General features: G+C 52.3%; 1 protein-coding gene across 1 annotated transcript in view; it reads right to left on the reverse strand.

Moving 5' to 3' along the window:
- Nucleotides 1-21685, reverse strand: part of MYO18B (myosin XVIIIB) — a 250379-nt gene that overhangs the window by 215893 nt on the left and 12801 nt on the right. Inside the window, exons 2-11 of the mRNA XM_082698791.1 lie at nucleotides 21121-21225; nucleotides 19236-19394; nucleotides 15651-16913; nucleotides 15032-15098; nucleotides 14195-14307; nucleotides 12781-12957; nucleotides 7993-8191; nucleotides 6522-6664; nucleotides 5601-5701; nucleotides 5213-5276 (exon numbers count right to left, since the gene is read on the reverse strand). Coding sequence (XP_082554917.1) covers nucleotides 5213-5276; nucleotides 5601-5701; nucleotides 6522-6664; nucleotides 7993-8191; nucleotides 12781-12957; nucleotides 14195-14307; nucleotides 15032-15098; nucleotides 15651-16913; nucleotides 19236-19394; nucleotides 21121-21159 — 2325 coding nt within the window. The 5' untranslated portion in view covers nucleotides 21160-21225. The remainder of the gene's footprint in view (nucleotides 1-5212; nucleotides 5277-5600; nucleotides 5702-6521; nucleotides 6665-7992; nucleotides 8192-12780; nucleotides 12958-14194; nucleotides 14308-15031; nucleotides 15099-15650; nucleotides 16914-19235; nucleotides 19395-21120; nucleotides 21226-21685) is intronic.

Here is a 21685-nt window from a genome sequence, read left to right on the forward strand (position 1 = left end):
CATAGCTGAGCCGTTCTGCCGCATGCTCAATCTGACCCATTCAAACCCACTCTGGGCACCGGGAGCCCATTTAAGGAGGGAGAAGAGGAAACATGGCTTGAGCACCTGCTACACTGTGCTGGGTACTTCTACTCTATAAGGTAGGCATGGGTCTCTCCGACTGACAGAGGAGAAAGCTGAGGCTCAGAGAGGCCCTTGGAGCCACCCAACTGGGCAGGAGAAAATTCATTACATGCCAGAAACTCTACTGTCCCCACTGCTAGGAGCAGATGGAGGAGCTGGATATGGCTCTACCCATTCCCCAGGTGCAAACACTGAGGATAAATGACCAAAGAAGGCATGGTGGGTCGGATCCCAGAGCATGTGGCCTTCAGCCACAACACAGAATCAAGGTGACAGAGGGGGCCAGGCAATAGTGCCAGATTCGGGGTCAAGTCCAGCCCTGCTCCTGCCACTTCCAAGCTGTGTGCTGGGAGGCAAGTAACTTCACCTCTCTGAGCCTGGTTACTGCTCCTGAAAGACAGATGTGATAATAATCCCTTTGCTCAAAAGACCATTGGGAGGATTCAAGAAGGGAGGGCTCTGGGCAGAGCCCCTGGCAAGAGGACACGATCTCCCATCTCCCCATTTGGAGACCATTCCTCCACAGTTGACAACTGAGTCATAAAAATTAAATGTGCCTTGGGCCAAAGCCTGGAAGGTAACAGCCAGAAGCACACTGCTGGGAGGCAAAGATGATTATTATTATCACTGCTGCTGGGCACTTTAAAAAAAATCAGGCTAGGTTGCAGAAAAATAAATTATAGAGAAGAAGAAAATAATATGAAAGCTTTGTGATTTCAAATATGTCCTGGTACCCTGACAGATCTCAGATGAGTTCCATTTAAAAGCTGAAAGTGGCAGGAAGCAAGGGCACAGGGCAGGGACCAGGAGCTGGGAATGACAGTCAGTGAGTGAAGGCGGCCACCTGGGGCAGGAACCAGCCCACAGGGCTCAGTGTTTCTGGCCTAGGCCTTCCTCCAGCTGACAGTCCCCTGAGACTCATTCTGGGTTCTGCAGTCACACTCCACCTTCCTCTTTGTATCAGGTGCTATGAGGACCAGGAATGCTGGCCTCACTGCCCCTGGTTGACCTCACTCAGTGCACCACCAGACCAGCTCATGCTCACCTCCTCCAGGCAGCCCTCCTGGATATGCCTCTACCCCTCCCAGCCTGACCTCAGCCGACTCACACCTCTAATTCAAGCACCTGTCATTCTGGCTTCGAATGACCTGCTACTGTGGCCATTGAGTCCTTCGCAACAGAGACCCAGCTGAGTTATCTCTCTGTCAGTGCCTGGGACACCATGAGATCAATAAATATCCATTGATGAGTCAATGTCAATGAGCTGCTGTTGGTTAGCGTCCCTGAATCAGAGCCACGGACGCTGAGGTAAACTTTACCCACCCACTGCACCAGCCCCACGGTGCTCCTAATCCGGTGTTCAAGGACCCCAGAGGCCAGGTCGGCTGAAGAAGAAGAGCCCCAAATTCTCAAAGTCCTTTCTCCGGGCTTCTCTGTGATTCCCAGCAAACCACCTCTCTCCAACCCAACCAGCTCCCAGGACACAGGCATTGGATCCAAAGAGAGACACAAGATCCCCAAATCCCCAGGAAACGTCTTTGAAGATACAGCGGGATAAATTAAATTGCAATTAATATAGTTCTGCCAACCACGGCCACAAAATTTAAAAAATTGAAAAGACGCGATTTTAGCCAAGTTGTGAAGGGGACTGCTCGTTCATTTATTCACTCAACAAACATTTATTGCTGTGTGCCCAGCTCAGTGCCAGGCCTTATAAAATACATAAGCAGTGAAGTGAACATAGAAGATCTCCATCTTCTTGGACCTTAGGATGGTGGGGAGACAGACAATAAGCAAACAGGCAGCGTGAAACATGATAAGAGATTGTCATCAACGGGATCACACACACACACACACACACACACATACACATGCACACACGAGCAGTGTGTGTTTGTGTGTGTCTTTCCCTGGACAGGGGCCTGGGAAGCAGGGAATAGTAATACTGGCACAAAGGCCCAGGATAGATGCACAAAGATATTTATCATCTCATTATTATATATATAGTATATATTTTATATAGAGAGTATATTGCTGTATATATATTGTGTACATACACTATATATTTTTTTTAAAGTAATCTCTACACACAACATGGGGCTCAAACTCACGATCCCAATATCGAGTCAAAAACCCCACCAACGGAGCCAGACGGGTGCCCCCAAAATAAATGTTACTTTAAAGGTATAAACTAGAGGATAGAGATAAGGTCAATGAGACTAAAACAAGGTGTGGACTGCCAAGGGGCCTGGACTAGGGGCCTCATGGGTCCCTGAAGCCTTGCCCCACCCAACTGGTCCCATGTTGCCATAAAAGGTAATAGCGAATAATAATCCAAATCATAATATGATAATACAATCTGAGCTTCCAAGTATTTGATGGACCTCCTCTCATTTAATTTGGGAGCAAGGAGGACCTTAAGACAGATTATGTCAGAGCAGAACTGATCTGAGTCCGTGGGACCAGCTAGGAGGAGGGGAAGCCTCGGCCAGGGATGAAGTGAGCTATAGATTTGCCAGTAGAAATGCAGCACATATAGTTCAATTTGAATCTCTGATAAACGATGGGTACTGTTTTGTATATTTCCCTGTACTATCTGATAGAGCAGGAATGCTGGCTTCATTGCCCCATCCAACTTCAATCTCTAGCTCACCTCCTCCAGGCAGCCTCCAGGCCTGCCCATGCAAAATTTGGGGCATAATTATACTAAAAAAAGTATTCTATGTGTGTCTGAAATTCAAATTTAACTGGTCATCCTGTAGGATATTTTTTTTTTAGTTTTACTGAGTTATAATGGACAGATACAAATTGTGTATTTTTAGATGTACAATGAGATGATTTAGTATAGGTACACATTCTGAAATGACTGCCACAATGAAGTTAGTGAAGACATCCATCACTTCACATAGTTACCATTTTTGTGTGTGGCGAGAACAATTAAGATCCACTCTCCTAGGAAATTCGACGTACGCAATAAACACTGTTATGAACTATAGTCCTCATGCTGTACATTCGGTCAGTTACAAGATGAAGTTCTGGGCATCCTGTATATTTGTGTGCTCAACCTGGCAACTTGGAGAGCTTGTACTTGGCAACTCCCATTCTTGGGGGGTATTTCCTGACCACCACATGCCCTTACTGAGATAGTACTGGGACCACCCAGCCCCAGAAAACTAGCCCAGGCTGGGATCAAAGAACGGTGAGCTTTCAGATTTTATTTTTGTTCTTAGAACACTGAGGAAAGTTTCCCTGGATACCTGCCAGGTAGCAGAGAGAGAACAAAGGAACACCCTACCAGTTTCCCTAAATCAACTGGTCTAAAGAAAACACCCCCCAGAAACACACAAAAAAAGAAATCTACTTCAAAAGCCTGCCTGACACAGATTCCCGCTGTGACCCATTCCTGTGTGCAGACTGTTAACAAAAAGTCAGGCTGAGGAGAGCACACAAGGACCAGAAGCTGGAGCTCTTCTCCTCAAAAACAATCCTCTTGCACACTCAAATGGATACATCTGGCCAAAGTTCATGAACACAAATGGGAAAGCCCACTGCCGGGATAGCCTCTCGTCCGGGGCAGTCACAGTCAAGGTCTGGGGTCCTAACAGTTCCCCAATCATGGGGAGATAGGGTCTGGAAGAAAACCATACCGTGGACGCCTGTCAGCAAAATGGGGTGTTGGAGGAAGAGTGGATTAGCCCCCAGAATTTAAAGATGGAACAGCTGCATCCTCTTACTCCTACTGCAAAAATCAGCTCCATGTTAGTGGTCCTTGGCGGCGGGGGGTGGTTCCTGGACCAGCACCAGCAGCATCACCCAGGAACCTGGGAAGAATGCAGATTCCAAGGCCCTTCCCCAGACCTGCTGAATCGGTAACTCTGGAGAGTACCCAACAGTGTGTGTGTGCGTGTGTGTGTGTGTGTTTATGTGTAGATAGCTTCATTAATGTGTAATTGACAAAAGCTAAATGACTCATCCTTAGAAGGTATAATCTGACAAACTTTGATACATATTCCCATGAAACTATCACCTTAATAAAGACAATGAACATATCCATCACCTCCCAAAAGTTCCTGTTTATCACCCTTTCTCCCCTCCTCCTGCCCCACGCAGTGCACAGGCAACCACTGCCCTATTTTCTGTCACTGTTGGTCAGTCCACAATTCATAGAGTTTCACATTATCTATCCTCCTCTCTGTGGTGAACTTCTATTCGATCCTCAAAACCCTTCCAATGTCCCTGTAGCTAAGAAGCCTTCTCTGATTGAGACCAAGTAGCTCTTTCAACTATCCTCTGGTGCCCACAGCATCTTGGGCAAGTCTAGCATATTCGTATCTCACATGACTGCACTAATACCCGCATCCCTCGCTCCCAATTGAGTAAAAATTCATGAATGGAGACCATAATCCCGAAGCTTAGCACAGGCCTGGCACCGGAGCTGGTGGTAGGTGTAGTGGGGGGGGGGGGCAGCAACTCAGAAAACAATTGTAAGAAATAAACAAATGAATAAAAGAATAAGCAAACAAGTCAACACCTTGTTTTTATTTTTACACAAAAGACTACCATCTCTCCAGGTCTTACTCATAGAGCGTGTCTTCCAGGAAGCCGTCCTGGACTGCACCCACCCATGTGAATCACCAGTAATATCTATTAAGTGTACCAGATTGATGGATCTAGGCAAAGTCCTGTGCTCCACATTTTGTGTACATCATTTCTTTTACCCTTACCCCGACCCGATGAGGCAGATACTACTATTCACATTATTTGCCCGAAAAGGAGACAGGTGTTCAGAGAGGTTGGGTCTGAGATCATGTAGCTAATATGGGTCAGAGGCAGGGTTTGAGCCCGGAGCCTGCATGCTTACCTCTCCATATGCCACCTTCTGGCTCCCCTTACCCTACAAGTCCCAGTTACCCTACAAGCCCAGGCCCCACAAAGGTAGCCCTTGTGTCCCCCACACGACCGGTCCTTGCCAACCGTGTCCCCCACAGGCAAAGGAGAAGAGTCATGCAGGGAACCCCTCCGTCATGCTCCCATCCTGGCCACAGGGACACACACATCCGCACACTCCTCGGAAGGACCTCCTCCTTACCTTGGGCCATATGCCCATGCCGAAGGAGTGACTCTCCGCCATCTGGTGCAGGTACAGCTCCGTCCTGGAAGCAGAGGAGGGACTGGAAGTCAGGGAGGGGCTGCCCACACCAGGGCCCTGGCAGAGCACATAGTCCTCATGGCAGAGGGCTCCCTTGCCATGGTCCGGATGGCCCCAGCGCCTGCGCCAGGCCCTAGTCCCATTTCTGGAATATTCTGCACTCCCTGCCCTTCTGTGGCCCTTCCTAAGTGCCAGGAAGCCCTGGCATGAAGAACATAAACCACATACACCCAGGGGACAAGAAGCTAACGTGCTCTGGGGTCATATCTGAACAGCCAACCTGAATGAGTCCTAGCCGCCTGCAAAGTTCAAAGATGCCATCACTCACCTGAGATCCAGGTCCAACCCTGCCAGCATCTGGGAGAAAACCTCGAAATTGCTTTCTCCTTCTGGCTGCCGGGCCACACAGCTCTTCTCCAAGAGCATTGTCTGCAACAGGAATGGACACGACATGGTTGGCCTGCAGGGTACACCAGACGGCGGCCCCGTTGGGGCACCCCTCTGCCCTGATGCACTCTTGGGGGCAACAGCTCACAGCCGCACTCTGTTGGACACTTCTGTATGGAACCTGTGCCCTCCTTTTTCCCACTGATTCAGAGCCCGTTTAGGGACTTGACTACTGCTGTAGATTCATTCTGATGAAAGCATCCAAAGGTAATAACAATTAAATGGAGCCATTCTCCAACATATTCGTATTTAACAGAAGCTTACCAACCTGATCCAAGTGGTGATTAACAGGGGAACTGCAGGGCCGGGACAGAAAAAGGACTTATTTGGCATCGGTGAGTTTTCTTTGAGTCTGGACATTATCCCTGCTCAGCATACAAACCATCCTTCTAATAACCTAATCCTATTTTCTGCTCAAGCAGCATGTTTGAGGTGGGAAGGGGAGCAGCACTGGTGATCGTGGAGATAGGAACAAACAGACCATGTGTTGGTTACACACAGCAGGGCCACAGAAGGCTGGCGAGTGTCTGTTTAATTTCAGCTTGTGCTTTTAAGAGCCAGCTAATGAGAGGCTGGGTTACATATTTACCTATGAATATTTCATCCCTGCGACATTCAGAGGTACAGACGGGCTAGCAATGCTCCGGGGTGCTGAGGGAGGAGAGGGCCATGGCTTGGGGATCCACAACCATTAGGATACATGCCAGGGTCCCAGGTGGAGGCGTGACCTCTGCTGGGTGGAACTGGGACACCCAGTTCCAGCACCCAGAGCCCTCCACCCCCGTCTGCCCAGAACACCCACCTGGAGCTGAGCGGCCGCAACTCGCCCCGTGGCATTGAAGTCCAGCGACATCACCATGGCGACCCGGGTAGCATTGTAGCTGTGGCCAATGGACACAGAGCCAAAAGCCCGGAGAACTGTGAAGGTAGCTCGGATCTTCTCCACTGTTGGAGGCATGGGGCAAGGCGTCACTTATGGCCCAGGAGCTGCAACCCCACCTCTCACAGGACTACCTTCCCTGCTGGCAACTGCACTGGTCCAAGCCCATCTGGCCCCAAGCCCCAGCAGGCTCCCCACCACCTCTCCAGCTCAGCACTAAACCACAGACTTTTCACTGCTGCCCGGGCTGTGTACTGCAAGCAGGGTGCAGGGGGAGCAAGACTGAGTCAAGGAGGGGAGACTCGCAGGGCCAGGATAGATACAGCCTGATGACAGGGGCTGCCTGGGCATGACGCAGAAGGGCAGAGCATGAACATTCTCAGACCTGCTCTGAGGGAGCTCACAGGGTAGCAACAGCCTTGAAAAGCCCTCCAGTCTCCCCACAACTATTTATTGGGTACCTACTATGTGCTAGGCACTGTGCCAGGCACCTGGGTACAGTCTATCCTGACTCCCACCCCCCAACACATGCACTCACAGCAGAACTACATTTTGAGAAAGCCAAGACTGGTGCCTCTCCCCATTTTATCCCCAGTTCCTAATGTGAGTCAGATGAAGAGCAGGTGATCGATAAAGGTTTGGAACAACTGTAGTAAGACAGCAGCACACACAGTAGTAAGGGGATTTGAATATGCCTTTGCTAGTTATCTAACTTGGGGCAAGTCAACCTCTCTATGCCTCTGATACCCCATCTGAAGATGGAGATAATCATTGTACCCACATCTCTCCTTAAAGCCTAGCTGAAACATCATTACCTCAAGGAAATCTCCACTCCCCACTCCAAGGAAATCCCCACTTCCCTCTCTTCTGGGCTCCCCCCACTGCCCCACCTCTCTCCTAACAAGCTCTGCCAGCACTGTGTGCAGAACATGCAAGTTTGGAATATATATGAAGTTTGGTTTCCCTTCTAGTTGTCAAATCCTCATGAGCATAGGCCCTGCCCTTCTGTCTTTACTTATTGGGTTCTCTGTACAGTTGAGCAGGTTGTGCACTGCATAAGGACACCTTTTCTAAGGGGCACATCATTTACATCATATAATCATAGGTTTATGTATTTATTAGGATGATTTCCCAGCACACAGCAGACAAGAGTTTAGTTCTAACAATGTCAGTATATGATGATTTTTCTGCCCATAGCTGTGAATGTCTTGAGGAAGGTTGTCCAATGAACCACAGGTGGCCCTGCCCAGAAGCAAGAACAGTGTCTGCCCATTGATGCTCAGTGAATGCTAGCTGAATGGACATAAGGAGGAGAAACCCAGTGCCCACTCCAACTCTCCCCACCCTCCCCTACAACCCACCCCCAACACGTGTTCCCTGGAGACCACTATACCTGAGACCCTGCCATCCACACCACCTGCCATTGCCACCAGGTGCTCCAGGAGCTGCTCACAGCAGGTGGTCTTCCCAGCACCACTGCGGCCCAGGGCCACGATGCTTTGGTCTCTCCGCTGGCTCAGTAGCACCCAGTATGCCCGCTGCGCCAAGGAGGCCAGATGGGCTGGCAGGCCATCCCGGCGGCCCCTGGGCACCTGCAGGAAGATATCCTAGGCTTTAGTCTTTCCACCCCGGCCAGTGCTGAGGGAGCATTCCAAGACAGTGCCCCACCCCAGCCTTGAGCCCAGATTCATGTCCTGTCATCCTACCCCAGCCTTTTCAGAGGAGTCTTGAATGTAACCAGCAAAAGCCCAGCCTTGGGGTCTAGTCTTGCCCTAACCCACTGTGAGTCCTTCAGCAGCCTCTGAGCCCACTCCAAGTCTGGATCTTCTCTCTTGCTCCTTGGAGGCTTGTGTCAACTCATTATTGGATAGTACTAGCCCGGAATGAGGCAGCTTGATAAAATGGCAAGATTGATTAATAATGTCTGCCATGGAAACAGAATGAGGCACGGGGTAGCTAGTGCTATGTATGCCATGTATTTACCATAACAGTTTTAGGTAATACCTTAGATCCTTCACTCCATTCAGCCATCCACTCAGCCATTCATTTACTCTTCATTCAGTTAAAAAATAATTACTGAGTGTCTACTACATGTGAGACACTGTTCCAGGCACTGGGGGTACAGCACTATACAAATCGGGGAAAGGAAAGCCCTACCAACCATGAAAAGATACCATTATATACCTATTAGAATGCCTAAAAAAAAAAGTTTAAAACTAATTTTTAACACCCACTACCAAGTTCTGGAGAAGATACAAAGCTACTGGACTTCTCATACAATGCTAGTAAGAAGGCTAAAATGACACGGTCACTCTGAGAAAGAGTGAGATATACGCTCAGCATCCAACCCGGCAATCCCGTTCTTAAGTATTCACCCTAGAGAAATAACTGTGTGTGTTCACCAAAAACCTTCAATGGCACCGGCTTTATTGGACATATATTCAAAATCACTGGAAACTAGGAACAACCATTGGCAAAAATTGCCATTTAACGAGGGAAAGAACGTAAGCAGCCATTGCCGTTTGAGCACTGAAAGTCCCCTGTCCCAGAAAAACCCCTCTATCCTGGGGAAACCAGGACAACTGGTCACCCAATGAGTGGATAGGCCAGGGCACACACACCATACAAGAACCCGGGCCAGTGGCTGCAGTGACATGGGTGAACATGAAATGCATCCTGGGACGTAGAAGAAGCCAATTCAAAGGTGGCTGGCTGCACTGTTCCAATGACATGACTTTTCAGAAAAGGCCCAACTCTAGGGACAGAAAAAAAAACCCAGATCAGTGGCTTCCAAGGGCAGGACCATGGGAATGGAGAGTGACTATACAGGGACCAGAGGACTAGGAACAGCCCTGTAATTGATGGTGCAGTTGGTTAGCAAACTACCCGTGTGTGGCTGAAACTTATAGGTCTGTAGGCTGGAAAGATTGAATCAAACCGTATGTAAATTATACGTTAATGAATCTGATTTAAACCAAAACAGCGTTGCCCCATGGAGCTTGCTTTCTGCTGGGAAGAGCCAGATGATAAAGAAAACAAAGAATTAAACTAGATCTCACAGGAGACGTTGTAAAGCCATGAGCCTGAATAAGATCACCAAGGAAGTGGGTGTTTAAAGAGGAGGAGACAGGGCGCCTGGGTGGCTCAGTGGGTTAAACCTCTGCCTTCGGCTCAGGTCATGATCTCAGCGTCCTGGGATAGAGCGCTGCATTGGGCTCTCTGCTCAGCAGGGAGCCTGCTTCCCTTCCTCTCTCTCTGTCTGCCTCTCTGTGATCTTTCTCTCTCTGTGTCAAATAAATAAATAAAATCTTTTTTAAAAAATAAATAAATAAAGAGGAGGAGACAAGAGGGGAGGAGACAAGAGGTGTGGGACAGGCACTGGGTCTTGGGGAAGTCAGGGAGACCAGCGAAGGAGGCTGAGGAGGAGGGCCGGCAGGACAGAAGGAAATCCAGGCCAGGGGAGACCTGGAGCTCAGGAAGGGAGGGTCTGCAGGAGAAGGGGGGCGTGGCTATGCCAAATGCCCTGGGGAGTAAGGGTGGGGCAAGTAAGGGGAAACCAGAGACTGGAGCATTTGACAGTCTGCTTAGCGTGGCCTTTGGGTGGAAAGCAAGAGGCTGACAGGAGGCAAAGTGGTCAGTGGAAAGGCACCAAAATGGGCAGGGCAGCGGGCCCAGCTGGAGGAGGACATCCAAAGCCTGGCATGACAAGTAGGTGAATATGGGGTCCAGTGACACCCCATCTGCCCTCTCCACTGCCAAGCAGGGCCAGGGGCTCAAATCCCCTATGGTGGCTCTTCCCTTCACCTGGACCTTTGGCCTGGGGCTGAGGGCCGCCCCCAGTCATCAGCTGGCCTCCCCTCCCCAAGACACCCAGACACAATAATGAGTCCCTGTCCTGACACAAAAAACAGGGCTCAGCAGGATCCCCAGAGCTGGCAAAGGTGGGACACGCCCCCACACTGGCTGGACATGGCCTTCAGGCAGGCCGCAGGCAGAAGGTTCTGGGATCTGAATCCCAATGCTGCCTTCCACTCTGGAAACGCTGAAGTTCAGGGAACAGGCTATCCCACCTGTCAGTCCCCTCAGAGGTTTGTGGGGGGCTAGAAGGACAAAGGGAGGATCCTCCTAATCCAGGCCCCTTTGTACATAAACAGATGTGCATATGCACACGTGTCTTGCATGTTGGCACATAGGCGTGCTTACGGGCACACACATCCAACAGTGGCAGAAGCCGCAGTTACACAGAGCTGTACCCATCTAAACTACACACCCATGCTCACACCCATGCACCCAGCACCCCCAGGCACACACTCAACTCCCAGCCATCCCCAGTGAGAGAGCCCTCACCCCCACCCCGCACCGCCCCCACGTCGCCCCAGTCCCCACCCAGCCCATCTTGGGGGTGGCCCCAGGCCCAGGCTCACCACAGGTCACTGCTCCCACCTGGTGGCCATTGGAGGAACCACATGTGACTCAGCCAAAGTGTAGAAGGGAGTTTCAGGTTTGGGTTTGGGAATCTGGACCTTTGAGGGGGTCCCATCCCCATCTCAGAGTTTCAGGGGCCCGGGACATCACCTAAATCCTTACAAGGCATATTCCCAAAGCCTGCACTTTCAGCTTCTCAGCCCAGATTCTGTAAAGAATGCCTCAGTCCAGAACAGTCAGCAAGAATCTGGCTCACTGTAGGGGTCTGTACAAAATCTCCCGGAGGCTTCTAAGGAGCAAGAGGCACCATGCAGCTTCTTGGGAGGCTCGGAGGCCTGAGACCGAACGAGCAGAAGCACAGCCCTCACAGCAAGGGAGGGGAGGGTGCACAGGCCCCAAGACAGCGGGGCTGGGGAGCACGGGAAGGGGTGGTGTGGTGTCCTGGAGAAGAGGGGTCTTGAAGGGGGATTCAGAACCACTAGCCTTTTTTTTTTTTTTAATGGAGTTTAGCATCATTCGAGGGCTATGGGTAGATTGGTTCCTTGGCCCCCCAAGATGTAGCTTTTCATCCCCAGTTAACAGACGAGAGAACAAGGCCAAAGAGAGGTCGTGATCATTCCAAGGCACTCAGGGGGCATTAGCAGCTGTGCTAGAGGCTTGTGCTTTCCCCAATCACAAAGTCCTCACCACGGCGCCCAAGTAAGACCTCCAAGCAGGTGTCCTGCCTGCACTAGATCCAATTTCCATCAGCACGGAAGACTGTCTCCCACCTCTGCTGAAGACCCCCTCCCCCAGAAGCTGGCATCATGCTCAGGGAAAAAAGCCAGAATCCTTATGGCCACGTGGAAGACCTGCTGTGATCAGTCCCCGCTGGTCCCGGCCTCCCCACTCTCTCCCCAGCAATCAGCTGCTCTACCCACCATTGTCTTTGTCAGTGGGGGCCTGTCTTCCCCCTCCAGATCGGAAGCACCACAAGGACAGTCTGTCTGTCTTCCTCCCTGCTTTTGCACCCCCATGCCCTGCATCGAGGAGACTCTCCGTAAGTATCTCAATCAACAGCCTGGGGGACCAGGAGGCTATCTGGTTCAGGTGGCCAGGGTGTGGCTGCACACATCGCCACAAGGGGACGCTGAGAGATTGCATTTTCTGGGACTGTCTGCCCCCCAAAAAACGGGCCATTTCTCCACTTGGCAGGGAGAAAAAAAAAAAAGGAAAAGCAGAATCAATCGGGGCTTCTGGTTCCCGATTTATGTGGGTGTCTGGAACCCTCGAATGTGCAGTATGGGGTTTGAGGCGCAAAAATGCTGACGGCCTGAGTTTCACCCCCAGCTCTCCCCTTTGCGGAACTGGAGGGCTGGCCCCGCAGATCTTGTCTACCAACAGGCAGCAGGTAAAGGTCCTATCTCTTCAGGGGTGCGTGAGTATTAGCTGAGATACTCCGAAAAGGTACTTGAAGTAGCACCTGGCCCAGAGCTGATATTAGTTCAATATTTCTGTCCTGATTATAGTCTCTAATGTCCCTGCTTGTTTCCAGCCCTGATTCATCCATCATTCCCCTCTCCGCAGGGGGGCTCAGATGGTCCTTGATGCCCACGATGCCCACAATGCCCCAGATCTTCTATCTGGCAGGATGGGACTCACAGATAGGTTTGCAGGGGGCTCCAGCTGCCCCCTGCTCTCCCCTGAGATGCAGAGGGGACACCACCCCACCCGTCAGGTGCCCTTGCCTCTGCCATGTCCCCATGGTCCTGCTTACCTTGCCTGCAGAGGGCGCTGGGGGCCCTGGGGACTGGAGGACGATCAGGTCTGGCCCCTTGAAGGTGTGGGGCAGCTGCGCCCGGTATCGGTGGAGAAGCGTGTTCAGGACACTCGATTCGTTGATACTGACCAGGGAGGCCAGGTCCTCAGCCTGGTCCAGCTCAGGGGGGTTGGCCTGTGAAGCATCACACAAAGTGTCCTGTGGGCCTCCATACTACTGCCATCACCCCTACACACACACACACACACACGCACACACGCATGCTCACATGCACACACGGCCCCAGTGACCCTCTCCCTGGAGAGCTGTTTCCCTCAGACGAGGACAGAAAGTGAGGACTCCAGAAAGAGAGAAACAGAACCATACAAATGAAATAAGGACAACCCTACCATCACTGCCCAGGGAGGGGAGAGGCTCCAAAGAGAGCCAGCAAGATTCGGACAGCCTCCCGTGTCTCAAACACCACAAGAAGGGGGTTGTTCCAGAGAAAGCAAGTGTGCGTGCCTGTTGCCCCCTCTGTGGGTTTTGCCAGGGAGTCCTGCAGGTGTTCTGTGAAATTCGGGGATGAAGGCCAGTGGCTAAACAGCCCCATTTCTCTGATAGCCCATCATGCATTGATCCTTTGGATATGCCCAAATTCTTCCGGAAGCAAGGGACAACTGCAGCTTCTCTTTGGGGCAGCCATTCTAAAAGCCTTCCTACTATTCTTTCCAGCTTCAGAGAGTTTTCTGGGCCCAGTGCTCTGGGGTTTGGGTGAAGTCTGGGCTTCTCACAGGTCAGCGGACGCGGGCTCACTACAAACTGTAAATACCAGCAGGAGTAGAGGTCCTGGGGCCGGCAGAGGGCAGAAAAGGAGGAATAATGAATGAGACCCACAAGGAGCTGCTGGAAGAAACATCTTCTTGATTAGTAGGCTGTGAGAGGTGGAAGAGGACGAGGACAGGACACTTTTCCCCCATCATTAGACTCTAAATCTCAAAGAGATTTATGGTGTATTATAAAAATTATACAAAATGTAGTTGGGCTTCTCAACCAAAAGAAAAGTTAATACCCCTAAATAATAGGCCATTGAAACCTAAGCTATAGCTGCACATTTGGCTCTTGAGTTCCCTGGCAGCCAGGGTAAAAAGGGAAACATGCATCTGCAATGTCCATAAAATGAAAAGCAAGCACTTTCTTGGATCAAGCAGAACTCCCAGTTCTGACACATATGTCTGTTCTTGTATCCTCGCTAAGAGAACGCTGGGATAGAGCAACGACCCCATGACAATATACTGCCAGGAGAGCAACAGAGGTCGATGATGGTTTTCCTTACCACTCCCTCCAGCATGTGCAGTCAGATACTGGACCTCTCTTGCAGGGCTGGGGAAAGAAGATATGGAGCATGCGGGGAGGGGGATGTAGGGCTCACCCTATGAACATGTTCCTCGTCCACCTCGGTGATGGTTTTGTCAGCATCGATGAGAAGTCGTACCCTTCCTGCCGGCAGGTCAGCTGTTCCCTCATCTGGCTTCAGCACAGTTGCTGGTGACAGTGCAGAGAGAGAGAGAGAGAGAGAAAGGCTCTAAGCCGAATGGTCAGACCACAGAGCTTATAGAAGGATCAAATTATGACCCTGAACCCTTTGAGGACAGAAGCTGAGTCTGGGTTAATTGGGCTTTCATCATCTGGCTCAGTGCCAGGCTCAGGGTAAGCACCCTGGTACTGAGGTGCACTGACCCATCTTGTATCTACACCTGGGAGGGGAGACAATGCCATACGGGTTGCCACTTCCCCTTCCAGGGTCCATGGCAGACATCACTAATCAATCACTCTGCACAGCTGTGTTCTGACGGGGACGCATGATTGCTTCTCAGTAGAGGGTGGTCACAACGAATTGACAAAAGCGGGCCCGTGAGGTGAAATCTCTTTGGTCATTTGCACTTTCTGCACTTTTTGCACTCTTTGCCTCATTGCCTCAAGGAACCCTAGAGGAGACAATGCTCAGAGCATTAGTGACTTTGTTAAATAATGAATTCCCGAGGGGCAGTTACCTTTGGAAAGATCAGCTACGTGGGTCAAATGACACTCAACTCTTCCCAATCCAAAAGCCACAGACTCCTATCCTAGACTCAGTTGCTCCTTGCCCCTCCCTTCCCGCACCCACCCTCCCCACAAACTGATTTAGCAAATATGACTAGCAGTGGAGGGGGCATAAAAGGAAAATACTTAGACCCTCCCCTACTTAGGTGCTAACACCCCTGATTACCAAGAGTAAATCCATCCTTCTGAACCAGCCAGACTTTCTCTGCCTCGTACCATCTGTCCTCGGGAGCCTGGGAGCAAAGATCACATAAATCAGACCAAGAGGACACTGCCTGCCCCACCCCCCAACACCGAATCAGCAGAGAACCCTTTACATGGGAGTTTCTCACTGTGTGATCTGGGACCACTGAAATCAGAATTTCCCCAAGGGAGAGCAAGGAGGGGGCTGTTTATTTGCAGGGAAATGCCTTGGCCCTACCCCTGGCCTTTTGAATGGAGGCTCTGAGGCGGGGCCCGGGAATCTGCATTTTGAGCACTCTACAATTTGCACAACCCCAAGTTTGAGAAATACCATGTGACACCATGAGTGGACATCTCCCACTCTTGGGACCTCCTTCATGATTCCTCCAGGACAGGAATAGTGGGGGCCTCCAGACCCCAGCATATGGAAGCATATCAAAGAGGAAGTGTTATGCCCTCTTCTTGAGTGGGCCGACCCACTCCAATTCCCTGTCCATCTCCTATCCTGCCTTATTCACCCCCAGGAGCAGGTCCTTCCCATCCGTCTATCTCTGGAGGGTCCCTCTTGCCCTGCCCCATTCGCCGGGGCTGCAGTCCCTCACCTGATCCAAGTCTTTGCTCCCCTCCAGCCAGTCTGGCCCCTCTTCACTCTCCTTCTGAGTCTGAAGCCTTTCTGCCTGGCCCTCCAGAGCAGATAGTCTGGGTCCTTCCGGCTCTGTCTCCAGGGTCTTGGCCCCATCATCTGCTCCCACACAGGACTCCCCAGCTTTCTGCTCTCTGCTTTCCGGCTGGCTCTCCTTCCCAGCAGGCACTGGGGTCTCTCTGCCTGCACCCACCTCCTCGGGGGCTGTACGGCCCTTCTCTGTCTTCCCCCCAGCTTTACCTGCCTCTCCAGACTCACCCTGAGGTTGCCCTTTCTTGACTACCTTAGCCTGGGGCTCCGCTGCCTTCCCAGGCACACTCTGAGGCTCCCCCACTTTCTCTACCTGTCCAGGAGCTTCCCCCACCTTCCCTGGCTGCCCCTGCCCTTGGCTCACTTTGTTCTCCTTGCTCTGTGGTTCCTCTGTCTTCTCTGACTTTCTTGGGAGCATACCTTCTTTGTCCTTCTTAATCTGGGAACCGTCCCACTTGCTCTTTCTGCCCAGGGAAACTCCCCACTTTCTCACCTGGATTTGGGCCCCAGCCCCCTTCCCTTCACCCCCCTCCTTGGAGAGATTTCCCTTTGCCATCTTGTTTGGGGGGTTCCCTCCCCTTTTCTCTGCTGTCTCCTGCCTCTCCCCTTCCCATGGCCCCTCTCTCCCCTGGACCTCACCCCCTTTCAGTCCTTTGGTCTGGGGGGCCCCGCCCCCTTTCTTCCCTGAACCTTGTTTAGTTGGTAGCACCTTTCCTGGGTCCCCAACACCCTCAGTCTGAGTCTTCTCAGCCTTTGAGGCTGAGTCCTTAGTGCCAGCCTGGGGACCATGAGGAGTCCCGGGAGTCCCTCCCTTTTTCTCTCCTCCAGGGTCTGTGGCCGGGGGTGTGGTCTTGCAGGTGGGAGCATCAGGGGGCTGGGTCTGCTGCTCCGGCTTGGCTGAGTCGGGGTCCAGCTTGGCCACCATTAGCAGCACGTCACCCCTCCGCACACCTCTCTTGAAGGGCAGGGGTTTTTTGGCCGGTGTCACCCCAGTGCCCGATTCCTGAGCCTTCTCGCCATTGATGCTGGTCATTGGCACGGGGTCTGTGGGGCTGGCCCCCTCGCTCTCCTTGGCCGGAATGTTGGAGTTCTCTGGAGAGCTTGACTGGTTGCCTTGGATAATTTGTTGGTTTCCAAATTTGGTGCCACTGTTGGACCTGCTCTTGGGTTGGCTAGTGGAAATTTCTGGGGTCTAGGAGAGAGAGGCCACAATCACACTTAGCTCCTTGCTGACCTGCAAGATTTCGGCCAAACAAGATAAGCAACCCTACCCTCCCTCAATCCCACCCATGGACTCTCCTCCTTTGGTTGTTAGTCACCCAAACCTCCAGTCTGCTCTGTGGGGGAGGTGGTGCCCCCAGCATCACTAAAGCCAAGAGGCAATTCACACACGTGCATTTTACAGATGAGCAAAGTGAGGCCTCGACCATACACGGTGGTGGGACCTAGAACCCAGCTCTCCCAACATTCGCTATGGGTTTCTTTCTGCCTCAGGGTGGTTCCAGCCTCTCCCTGTCTCTCCCTGCTGCCTGGCCTTCAGGAAACCAAGTCAGCTCGCTCAGCTTCGTTTCACCTCCCTGCAAACTGGGGGCAGAGTCTGATGGCTCCCTGCAAGGATTACATGAGGACCTTGTGCTGGGTGGGGCACCAGGTCTGCTAGGGTAAGGAGAGGATCCAGTTAGCTACCGCTTAGGACAAGAAAGTTAAATTGGCAAAAGCCAGTCAGGACTCACAGCGTCGCAGACACATGAGCTCCAGCCCCAGGAACGTCTTGGCCCACGGTCCAGACACCTGTTGTAGTCTGAGGCTTGTCCGTTCTGCGTCCTGGCTGAGTCTCTGGCTCAGCCTTGGGGTGACAGTTTGTCCCCATCCTGTGCTCAGCTCTGCTTCTTCGCTTGTGCCCCTTGACACGAGCACGGCCTGAAGCCTTGTAGGACACTTGCCTACCCAGGCCTCTGGGGCCACACTAGCCACCTTGCTCCCTAGATTGGCCCTTCCCGAGGCAGCTTGCCCGAGCAGAGAACACATAGACTCCTGTCCTGGCTCAGCTTCTGTCTGGCCTCATGACCTTGAGCAAGTTGATTGACCTTGAGGACCTTGCATGACCTTGACCTGAGGTTTCTCAGTCTCTGCCTCTGAGAAGTGGGTGTAATCCCATCTACCCCATTGTGCAGAGGAGCTCAAGGGAGCCCGTGAGCAGCAAAGTGAACCCCATCTCGTAATAAACAGCACACACTCACGACCTAACCACAGTATCTGGAGGTTGACTTTGGCCCCACTTATGCCCGGCTCAGGCAGGGGTGGGGACAGAACCCATCCTCCCTGTAATGTGCCCCCAGAAGCCTTGGCAGGGATATTTCAACAGTTGCTGTTATTCAGCTGCCGGAGAGCCTCTTGGAGGCAGGGAAGCCATTGTAATTGGACAGGTGCGGGCACGTGGGGGGCCGGACAGGCTCACAACAGCTGAACAGGGGTGGGAGGCAGAGCCAGGCTGGTCACTGGGCCCAAGCCAACTCCAGCCCCCACGGCCACCAGAACGCTAGTGCATTGCAGTATTTTCTCCATCCCAAGGGGCTGCTGGAGAGACATGAGGAGATGCCCTGTCTGTCCGACAGTAATAAACCCAAGCCCACCTGCCTGGTGTCCAACTTCATCATCCTGCCCGGGGTTCCCTGGCTAGGAAGGGAAGGGAGGGAGACAGCACTGGCTACCATCAGGGTTGAACTTGCAAGTCCTTAAAGTACAGGGGCTGTATCTTGTCCTACAACAGCTTCCGTTCCACGGCACTATTCAGAATAATTAGGGGATTTAGCGGACACAGACAAATCAAAAATGATGCCAGCTGCAGCTGAGTACTGAGGTCCCTACTTGTGCCAAGCATTAACCCTCTAATGATTGGCATGTGGCCCTTCCGAGGAACTCAGGGGAGGGGCAGCTGGAGGGCGCTGGGTGGCGCAGCTGGAGTCATGCCTGTTTGCCCCCTGCTATGGAGAGGTTTCCGTATTTTAACAACCAATACACCTATAACCAACAACAGTCACTCAGGATCTTTCCCATGTAAAGTAAGCCAACTCTGCGTCCTTAGCTAACATCAAGCTTCCTCTTTCTGCAAAAGTAGGGGTAAAAAGATCCCCACAATTGCACATCAGCTCATAGCCTTCATTCAGTCTTTAAACAATCATTCGTTGAGCTCCCCTCTAGGCCAAATTTTACAGGAGGGGCTCCATATATGTCACCATGCCAACCACAATTAAGGCAGACTCAGAGGGTGCTGTGGGAATCGGAGGAAGGAAGGCAATAGCAGAGCTTTCCAGAGATGTACTATTTGAGCTGGGTTTTGAAGGAAGCACAGGAGTTCAGTAGATCAGCTGAAGAAAGGACATTCCTCCAAGGGGGGAGAATAGAAGCGAAGGCAAGATGGTGGCTGACTTAGGAGGCTCATAGGACAGGATGGTGGGGGTTGACTGGCATCCCCTGACACCCAGTCCCCTTCCCCAGGGTGGGGGGCACTTACCTCTTGTTCTGGAGAGGCGAGTGCTGCCTCTTTCCTCAGCCTTGCTTCCTTGGACTCTTTCTCAGTCTCCCGGACCAGTTGCTTAATGAAGCCCCCTGGGATGACGGAGAAAAGGGGAGGGGGCGAAGACGGTGGAGGGCTCTTGTCCTCCTCCCGAATCTGTGTTTGCAGAAGCAAAGAAGGAAAAAGCTCAGTAAGTGAACCAGTGGGAGCAAGCAGACCTTTGAGAAGTTGGCAGTGGAGCCCAGGAGGGAGCCAAGGGGGACATACATGACCAAGCATGTGTATGAAGCAGATGGGGTTGGGCATGGTTCTGGGATGCCTTGAGACAGCGCATGGAAATGGAACGCATGAGCAGCACAGGCCCCCTCGTCCTTGTGATTTCTGCCCAGACTGAATTTCCTCATTATGTGAGTTCGGCCCGTCAGTTCCCTTCCTTGGCTTGGAACAGACTCAGGGAGGACCCGGTCTGTAAGGAACTTTTCCGTTGTCGGAAAGAGGGCGGACCCCAGGAAACCAGGCACATTCCCCACCTCAGCTTGCAGTTAAAATACCAGACTGACATCTATGGCACACCAGGAAGGTGGGAGGGTAAGAAATGGTTTATAACCATTCCTGGCCTGGCCTGTGGCTTCTTGAGGGTCCTTATACCAGGACCCAGACAACCAAGGGCTCCCCAGCACTGGCTCCTGAAGCTGGCAGGCTGGATGCTGGCATTTTACACCAGAAACATGGCCTCAGCCCAAGCTGGTTGGAGTTGGCATGTCACTGAGTCTCCTGTGTGGACTGCAACAGCATGGGGACCGAGACAATGGGACCTGCTCCGGCCAACCGGGCTGTATCTTTAACTGGCATCACTGTGACCGCCCAGGAGGGGGCAAAAAATCTGCAGGGCCCTCTATGGTAGAGCCACACACTGGTTAAAACAAGGTCCTTATTAAGGTCCACCTATGTGGCTGGCAAAAGACTTGGTCTCTGCAGCCTGCCTAATAGGAGGGGCATCCAGAGGAGACAGGAAAGACCAGGAGACAAAGCAGAGGCCAGGGGTTGAGGCTGGTTGATGCAGACCTCTGCCCAGGGAGAGAGAAGCAGGGAGCATGCAAGGCTGGGCTCCCACGGACTCCACGCCTCTCCCTTCAGCAGGAACCGAAAGCCATGTCATTAGACAGAGTGAAGCTCAAGGCACCCTCAGCGGGTGTCAGCCTCTGCTTTCTGCGGGGCTGTTCTTGACGCGGCACCCAGAGCAGTCTGGGAGGGACAAAGGCAATCAGAAGGCAGCCAGAGAGAACTTCTCCACCACCCCACCCCTCAGGCTCCAATGCATCAAATTGTACAGGAGGGTGGGAGGCGCGGAGAGGGAGATGGCAGCATCAGAGAAAGAGACAGCCCTTTGTGGTAACTTGTGAGAAGAGACGAAGGGGAAAAGAATCACGGGAAAGAAGGGCCCGGTTCCAGTTCTCCATGGTAACAGAAGGCAGGGACCACAGAAGCCCATCCCCACGGTAGAAGTCTGGCAGCCAACATCTCTGTCTTCCCCCCGCCGCCCACACAAGCCCAGTGCTCCTGGAAGCCGCCATGATGATCCAGACAGGACAGCCGGTCTACCCTCATTCCCCACCCGCCTACTGAGGAACCGGAAGAGACTGGGCAGTCATGGGAAGAGTTCAAGGAGTTCATGAACTGGGTTGGAGAAGCCATGGCTAACTAGAGCTGGCCAAGGGAAATGGACGGGGGGGCGGTGCCTGGAACATGTCACAGGGAGGGGCTGGATGCCAGATTCCCCACTGACGTGGGAGGGGACAGCCTGGGCCACCCATGCTCTGACTTGTCCTCTGACTTGGCAGTCAGCCCCACGGCTGTAGTCTGAGCCCTGAACATTACTTTCCTTCTGCTCCCACAGGGCGAGGCGTGATGAGATGGCCATGCTGAGGCGATGTCAGGGCTGAGATGGGATGACACGGAGCTCTCGGCCGGACAGCACCAAATGTGGCTTTATGGACACACACACAGCACATGAGACAGATGGAGACACAGGTGAGGGTGGGGGACAGAAGAGAGATACAGGTTAGCTCTTGGACACAGCCCTCCTCCCACCCCCACCAGCGACACGAACCAAGGTCACACAGCTGCGCACAGCCCACTGGGAGGACCCCAGTCACCATGGAGGTTGCCAGCAGCTAAGTGGACAGCGCCCCCAAATCCTTTTCCCCTTGATCCCACATTTTGACTTGTCATTGAGACATAATATATGTCAGAAAATACAGAAGTATACAGCTCAGCGGCCCTTACCCAAAGACCATATCTATGTAACCAGCATCCTGATAGAGAATAAAAACTATCATTTTATTTGTAAGATCGGGCAGATCTAATCTATGGTGATGAAGGTCAGAGGAGTCGTTAGCTTTGGCCTGGAAAGGGACACAAGAGAATGTCCTGGGGGGATGGAAGTG

This window comes from Mustela nivalis (assembly GCF_964662115.1).
Source record: "Mustela nivalis genome assembly, chromosome: 14".
In the NCBI taxonomy this organism is placed as follows: Eukaryota; Metazoa; Chordata; class Mammalia; order Carnivora; family Mustelidae; genus Mustela; species Mustela nivalis.